The sequence below is a fragment of the Schistocerca piceifrons genome, chromosome 3 (assembly GCF_021461385.2).
Source record: "Schistocerca piceifrons isolate TAMUIC-IGC-003096 chromosome 3, iqSchPice1.1, whole genome shotgun sequence".
Taxonomy (NCBI): Eukaryota; Metazoa; Arthropoda; class Insecta; order Orthoptera; family Acrididae; genus Schistocerca; species Schistocerca piceifrons.
This window is the reverse complement of record NC_060140.1, coordinates 422,915,905-422,924,548: the sequence shown is the minus strand read 5'-3', so window position 1 is coordinate 422,924,548 and position 8,644 is coordinate 422,915,905. Positions and strand designations below refer to the sequence as shown.

Genomic DNA, 8,644 nt, shown 5'->3' with positions numbered 1-8,644 from the left:
ATTTACGTGTAAGAAAAACAGCAGTGACTACCATTCGGAGATGAACACAGTCAGCTTCGTGACATGATTCACAATTATTGTCATACCCTGCTTCTAAGTCCGTCATTGCAAGTTATAATACAATAGTTACAGGGAAAACACAAATTCACTGAATCGTTTGTGCATGAGGCAAGACACCATCCCACCTGTAGCGTGGCCACAGTCTGTGCGGCATGCTGAAAAGCTTCAAAGAATAATTTGACAGGGAAGTGATGATGGATATAAGCCTTGATACTATCATCGTAAATTTGCAGTCAGATTGTTCGGAAACAGATTAAGATAGAAGTGACAGTGATACCGTATTACGATGTAGACTTTGGAACAAAGTAATATTTCTTAAAGACTTGTGGTTTAAAAAATGTGTTTGACAACATATCAGTTTTGTACTTAATAAGAACTTCCTAGCCTTTTTGATTAGGACTTTTTATCCTTTGGATTATGCACACTCTAATGTTCCGCATATTGCCCTAGTTAAGCTTCTCCCACCATGTTGTATGCTCTAATGAAATGAAATGTCGTGTGGCTAAGAAGAAAACAGAAATAAATATATCACTAATTTTGATACAACATACATTTATTGTTTTGCAGCCTCAGTGTTCGTATTTAGTGAAATGATACTGCATGAACGCACGCATGTTTTACAATTTGATAGTGTATGAAAATCTGAGCTTTACTAATAACAGAAAAGTATGTGACGGAGTTGTGTTTCAGCAACAGTTTCATAGTACTTACCTACCATAAGCTGAAAGACAAAGAACTGGGTTGAACACAGTGGACAGCAACTACATGTTGCTTTTTTTGTGCAGGAAATACTGTAAATAGAAAGAGGTAAGAGAGGTATGTGCTGGTACTGGAGGAATGAAAATTTAGTTAAGCAACAATAATCTTTCAACAATGTTTAAGTAGATTTCCAACAGTCCATACCTTCTTGGAAAAGGAACTTAACCAAAAGTTTTATTCTGATGTATACCACTGAGCCATATTGCAAACTTCTCTTTTCCACTATGCACACACATCTACTCTCCATCTCCACAAAGATCCTAACTTCTTTTGTTCATACACTTTATCTTTGTTGCTTGTTTCAAATCATCAAACTGTCAACCAGAAGCACTTACAGGTACAGTATATCATCATAAAAAAAACCACCTAATTCACAAATTAAAAATGTTTTATATATACAGGAAACAACAGAGAAAAAAATTAAGCTATTAAAATATTAAATTAGCCTAACTTTTACTTCACCACACGTCACTACGTGTAACAACGCTACTGGTACACACACAATGAACAGAGGAAATAGATCACTTTTCCCCTCCAAATGCTTTCAAAGGCCATCATTGACGCCTGTAACATTACAGCCTATATCCATGTATTTTTCATGTAAACACCAGTTTAAGAACATTGATCCACACATTTTGTATCTAAACAACAAGCACCAGTATAGCTTAAGTTAACTTTACAGACAAAATTCTTTGTAAATAGTGAATTTCTTACTCTGAGTGAATGATTTGCTTCAATAGTAAAAATTGTGATAAATGAGTACTTGTCACTTATATACTGTGGCAAAAAAAGTGAGTAGAAGTTTGTGTCAAAGTTTGACATGTTAATGCAAAACTTCTAATAAAAGAGTTTAATCATCTTAATACTGCACACACATATGGATGTAAAAACATTTCCTTTTGTGACAAATATGACTGAGTCTCTCATCAAAACCATATAGAAAAAAAATTATTCCTTGCTTTTCAGTGATTCATTATACAAGTTACACGTATGTCATAACTGACAAAAAAGGCAATATTTTGGAGCTCACAATCCAAAAACTGTTATTACTGCACAACACTTTGAAAAAGAAGTTAACTACAGGTATTGATTCAAATTGAAAAGGTGTCATGATGATGATCTACACTATCACATTCCACTAAATTCATCAAAGTTCTAGTTAGCAATGTTGTAATGCTCTGACATACAGCGACACTACTGAACAAGCTTGTCACGGGAAGCATATCAGTCTATGGATCAGTATGTGAATAAACATGAACAATAAGATCTGGTTCATTCCTGAAAGCTCTCCCACAGAAGATACAACAAAATGGGCGCTCACCCGTATGGTACCGTTTATGTGACCGCAGTTGTTCCCCCGTCATGAAAGACAGTTCACAGTCACTGCAGGCAAAAGGCAGTTCACCTTTATGGATTCGACTGTGCCGTGCCAGCTGTAATGTAGATGAAAATTCCTGATCACAGTCAGCACAATTGAATGGCAAAGCACCTGTGTGCTTAACAACGTGGGATATCAACGCTGTCCGTGTCTCCTGAACTTCTCCGCAAAGTTCACACCGCAATTTTTCAACACTATGAGTACATCTCTTGTGGCGATTCAAGTATTTTGTTCGTCTGAAGTGTTTCCCACATTGTTCACATGAGAGAACCTTTGGTACATTATAATGTGCACGTGTATGAACACTCAAAAGACCAAAATTAGAAAAGACTTTGCCACAAATCTTACAAGGAATACCTGGTTGAATACAGCCATGTCTTTTGCGTCGATGTTTCAGAAGATAACATATACGCAAAAATGTTTTTCCACATATTTTGCACTGGAAAGGGCGCTCCCCTGTATGAATACGAATGTGTGTTGCAAGAACACACTCAGATTTAAAATTTTTACCACACAGTTCACAAGTAATGGGCTCATCACGTTTGCGCCTGTGATTTGACAAGTCCTCCGGCTTTGTAAAATTATCACCACAATCCCTACACGAAAAACTGTCAGCTTGACTTACTACAGACTTCCATTGTTGTAGATCTGCTTGTCCAGTATCAGCTGAATCAACACTATTTGCATTAGCTTCATCTGCATTAACACCATCTGTACTGGGACAACCTGTACCAACATTATTTAAATTTTGTTCTATCGTAGGTGAAATATGGTCTTCAGTAATTTCCACTTTCACTTTATCATACAGAGACAAATACTCTGGTGGAAAATCTTCATCTGCATTATTCCTCTGTTGAGGATTGGAACAAATACTCTCACAGTCATTCGCCTCGCCCTCCTCTTTTATTGGGAAATCCAATGGATTATCACTAATGCAATAATTATTTTCACTATCTTCAGGCTCTGATCCTGGTTCTTGTTTAATAGGTTCTAATTTCACATCATGAAGCCAAACATGGTGCGTTTTGGGCAGATGAGTATCAGTCTGCTCTTCAGTAGCTAATGGATCCACCTCTTTTTTAACATTTACCAATGGGTCCATTTCCATATCTGCCATTTTTGTTCCATAACTTTTACACCTGTAACAGATATATATTCAAAATTAAAATATCTATCTATTTAATCATCATAAGGTCAATTTTAATTCTTAGTTCTGTACTGCAATCTCCCACAGTAAACATAAATAAAGCATTGCATTTCACTAAAAGAAAATTATAAAAACAGCATAAATAGTTCCATTTAACTGCAAGCTAAGAGGACCAGAGTTGTACATAAGATTGCACACATTCTTTTAATAGGAGTTAGAACAGAAAACTTTTTTTACATTTTTGGATTTTTATCTCATTACAGAATTTGACATTTTCATAATAAAATTGCATATAAATCACTTGTAAATTTGGACGGGAAGTTATAAACTTTACATGCAGGACATCAAGATCATATAAGATTAACAACTTTTTATATATAAGGTTATTGATTGCCATAATACAAAGGCAAACTTATGTTGTTGCTGTTGGTAGAACTGTCAAAAAAAATGTAGTAACTTTCCATAAAATAAACCCATGCTGTAATGTAGAACTTCTAAGAGGTCTGTTATTACGGTGACCAGTGTGGGTACTGGAAAGGTAACTGACTTTCAGATACTGATAAAACATTGTTGTTAGTATAAATCACTGAACCAAGCAGAATATGTCTGTGATAGGAACTATGAAGGAACAAATAGTGGTATGGGGGCCCACGCAGCTACGGAAATTTTTAGCCAATCCACGAATGAAGCGGGTGTTTGTTAATCCAAGTTCTTAGGTGATGGGGATTCAAGAACATGCAATACTGTAGTAGCAGCTAGGCCTTATGGTGATAGAATCATCACAAAACTGGAATGTGTGGATCATGGCCAGAAGAAGATGGACACCATGTTGTGGAAGGTCATTGTAGAAGGCGAACCAGTTAAACCGTGAGCAATTACAATAAGGTTTAATTCAAACGACTGTGTGGCAAGCGGCACTGGGAAGTTGCTGTGGGCGAGTGTGGAGCCTGACTTATTAGTTAGTGCATTGTGTATAGTGGAACAGCTGGAGAGTAGTGATTTATTAGATGATACAGCATGTTGTTAAGTGAGCTGAAGCGTTGTTGTACATGTATAGAAAAAGGACAGAGGCTAGTTAACATCCATGAATGTGGATAATTTTGGTGCCAAAGAATTAAGGGGGAATGTGATGGATTTTGGTCTAAAAAAATCCATTTTTTTTTTAATATTATTTTCTTGATCTACACAGCTTGATCTATGTTGTGTGCGAATTTTATCATGATAGCGGCTTTAGAAATGCCTTTAAATTATTAAACTGATTAACTCTGCACTTGCAGCTCTGCCACCTTTTACAACATTTGGGAAACATATAGAGTGCAGCAATCAGTCGTCCTTTTTTTAGATTTTATTACGCAAATCCAGATTTCGGTTAGTGGCTAGCACTATTTTCTATTCTCTATGCACGTAAGTCACTGTTATTCGGGCGTCAGTCACATTCAAAGAAATGTGACTAATGCTCAAACAACAGGGACTTACATGCATAGAGAATAGAAAATAGTGCACTGAGAATGGCTAGCCACTAGCCGAAATCTGGATTTGCGTAATAAAATCTAAAAAAAGGACGACTGATTGCTGCACTCTATAATTTATAAGCCACATAACAGTCACTGAGTGCACCCTCTTTCCGAATGGAAGGTAACCTGATCTGGGCAACGGCTTGCTTCAGCAGAATTTGTGTCAATGTGAAAGCTATTTTCTTTCAATATCTTTGGCTGATGTCTATATCTTTGCCTGAAAACTTTCTTGCATGTGGTTTATTTACATTTTGACAATACTAACACGTATTAGTAAGTGGAAAGTTGAGTTCGCAAACCTTTACATGGAAGTTAAGATTTATGCAAAATGGGTGATGCAAAAACTGTGTTTAGAAAACAGAGATATCATGGAAATCAGTTTACCAAACAAAAAAGAGGAAGCAGCTAGAAATGAAGAACATAAGCTATCAGCTTCAGCTACGAAACTTGGAACAGGAGAATTGTACAGGTACGTGAATTATGTTGATATGGATTCCACTGGATTCAGACTTCTCTGGCTGGCTATAAAGTTTTCATGTTCATGTGTTGGCTGTAAAAAAACGGACTGCATGATTGTTGTTTAAGAAAGCAGAGTGGGAATAGGCGGTGATTTTAAATTAATTTGTCATTTGTGTGGCTATGAATTTTCATTTTCCTCCTCCAAAAAAACTAACACTGGTACCTGTAAAAGCAATTTTGGGTTAGCATATGCTCTGAGATGCCTTGGACAGGGCAGGGAAGTAAGTAATTTATGGTGTAGTTTTCTGAACATCTCTCCACGTTTGTAAGGTTTGAAAAGATAAATAAAGAAATGTCTGATGCTATATGCGATACTGCCAAAGTTTCTATGAAGAAAGCAGTGGAGGAATTGGTGGAAATAAACCAAAAACAAATAGATCCTGGGGTAGATATTCATGACAGTGAATCTCCTACAAATGTTACTGACCTGTGCGTGTCTGTAGATGGGACTGGATGAAGAGGGGTGACACATCTCTGTATGGAGTTGCATCTGTTGTTGGTATTAACTTGGGTAAAGTTTTAGATGTAGAAATTATGTCTAAATACTGCCACCAGTGTGCAACAAGGAAACTGTCCAACAATAAAGAAAGTGAGAAACTGGCAAGAAAAGCAAGCAGTAGCATGCTCAAACAATTATAGTGGCTCAAGGGAGCTAAAAATTATAGTGGCTAAAGTGGGGGGCATAGAGGTTGCTGCAGTTGTGAGGATGTTCTCCATATTTGAGGACCAGTATGGTGTTATATATACTAAATACCTTGGTGATGGGGACTCATCTTCGTTCAAAGCTGTACAGATAAAAATCCATACAATACAACAATAGAAAAGTTAGAATGTGTTGGCCACATTCAAAAGGGGTTTGGTGGTAGTCTTCGTCGCTTGCTGAAAGAGAGGAAGTACTTGAGAATGGAAAACCACTAGGTGGAAAAGGCAGGCTTTTCTCTTCAGTTATTTAATGGGAACTATCAGGAGAAACACACATAATTTTGAGGCAATGAGGCGTGCTGTATGGGCGATTTTTTTCTACAAACTATCCACTGACCAAATACCAATGCACAACCAGTGTCCGAAAGGTGATTGGTTTAAGCTCAACAACAGAAATGAGACGTATTCACATGAACACTCATTACCAGAACCTGTTATGAATACAATTGAGCCCACATACAGGTTTCTTGCAAACTCTGATTTAGTGAGGAAGTATCTTCACAGAAAAACACAAAATGCAAATGAAAGCTTCAATAATTTAATTTGTATTAAATGCTCAAAAAAAGGACATTCTGTGGACTTGAAGTACTCAAAATAGGTGTCTATGATGGAGTTTTATGATACAGTAACAGAAATAATGGCAAAATTGAAGCGCTGAGGAGGGTTGGTATCGATCCTGGTGTGTTTACAACAAAAGCATTTTACACAATCGACAACAGCAGGGTCAAGAAAGCTAGCAGATCAATGTCTTACCTGCAAATACAGGCCAGGCAGATTCGAAGAGGACAGAAGAGAAACCTGAAGGATGAGGAGTATCAGTATGGAGGATTTTAAAATTGAGGTAAGCTTATTAAATGGCGAAGTATGAGAAGAAAATCTTTGAACATCATTTTCCCTCTTTTACATTTTTAAAAGCCTTTTCTCAAAATGTATATGCACTAATTCTATGAAATTTTCAGGAAATGTTCACAATGTGTTGCTGTCTTCTGGGAACTAAAAAATACAAGATCCTGCTATTACATTCTGATTTTTAGATGATTGTATGCAGAAAAAGAAGTTAATTTTGGATGTGCAAAATTAAAAACTCTGTTAATGATACAATTTGTACCATAAATTAATAACTGTAGTACAATGGTCTTCTAACCTTCTCAGGGCACTACAATAAAATTTTCAGATTGATTGCATGATTAGAATTTAAGTTGTGGCTTTTTATAAAAAGACAATAAAAAATCAAAAATTCAAATTTCTAGCAAAATTTTAACCCCGCACATTTTATTATATTTTTCCGTTAAAACACATCTCTTTTGCTTTACACATGCAAAATTTTAGATTTGTACATTAATAAATAAGGCTGTAGTGATTTTTTAGATAAATGTTTACATTTTCCATTACATCCTCCCCTTAAGTTGTTGAAGGTAATGATAGTAGCAATGTTAGAGGTTCCAGAAGACGAGTGCTACAGAGAAGGTGCAAGCTATGAACAGGCACAGGTTGCCGCTAAGAATGCGTGCGTTAGCAGGTTAAGCATTCCAGAGGTACAGAGAGAGAGAGCACATATGGAAGAACCATTATTGGAGTTTCAACGTCAAGACTGAGGGCACGAGTGGTAATACCAGAAAAGCTAAGGGAAGAGGTACTTAGAATACTACAATATAATATCGTTTTTACTAAGGGTAAGAAGGTAGTCAATGTGTGTGTAATGTTTCAGTGTGTTTTTTTGCATATTTTGTGTGGGTTGTTAAAGTAGTGTTGGGTAGGGTCACATGTACGTGTTAGGCTAAAGATTATCTTCAGTTACTGCTTGAGAGACGCAGACTGGAGACAGCATGCGTATGAGGAGAGGAGATGATAATGGCCCTGTCCTCAGTTTGCCAAGGAAGGAAGGATGCTAGTCTTGGAAGTGCAGTACCTCTTTGCCTGTAGCAGAGTAGGGGTTCTTTGAGATCACCTGGAAAGAGGAGTTTTGTTTTCGAGGCAGCAAAATGTGGTACAGTCTAGTTGCAGGTGGACGTTAAGTTTCATATCTGATGCATACGAACTACAAAACGAAATAAGGAGATTGGAAGAGAGATTCTTGGGTTTACAGCAGTTAGCGAGCAGGAATCGAATATTTAGGAAGATGTCAGAGGAACACATGAAGCTACACACTGTTTATGGGCAACTGAGTGAACAAATGCAAGTAGCAGTAGGGGTGATGTTACAAGAACTGCAGAGGAGAAATAGTGGGTGGGTAGGTGCTGGAGGAAGGTTATTCAACACAATATTAGGACAGCTGAGTGAGCGAGCTAAATAGGACAGAAGAAGCCATGAGAGCTGGTTGAAGGGAATAGTGTGGTTGTGGAGCAGCATTCCACACAGACTGCGAGTTTGGAGAGCATGTGCTGAACAACACATGCCAGCTTCGATACCTAACTGGGGAAGTAATTAATTATGTCAGAGCACCAGCTAGTACTCTAAACCACGATTTAGAGGCAGTTCAAGCACAAATTTAAAGTATCGCATGCGAGAAAAATGCTGATAAAGAGTTTTGCTACTAGTAGGGAATAGTGTCTGGCATGCAAGACT

General features: G+C 37.2%; 1 protein-coding gene across 11 annotated transcripts in view; it reads right to left on the bottom strand.

The window, feature by feature from the left end:
• Positions 1-1,189: 1,189 nt before the first annotated feature.
• The window catches only part of LOC124789444 (oocyte zinc finger protein XlCOF6.1-like), a 76,832-nt gene continuing 69,377 nt past the window's right edge, over positions 1,190-8,644 (bottom strand). For all 11 annotated transcript variants that reach the window (XM_047256796.1, XM_047256795.1, XM_047256801.1 and 8 more), the window contains one exon: positions 1,190-3,336. In XM_047256796.1, the coding sequence (XP_047112752.1) occupies positions 2,049-3,336 (1,288 nt within the window). In that variant the 3' untranslated portion in view covers positions 1,190-2,048. The remainder of the gene's footprint in view (positions 3,337-8,644) is intronic.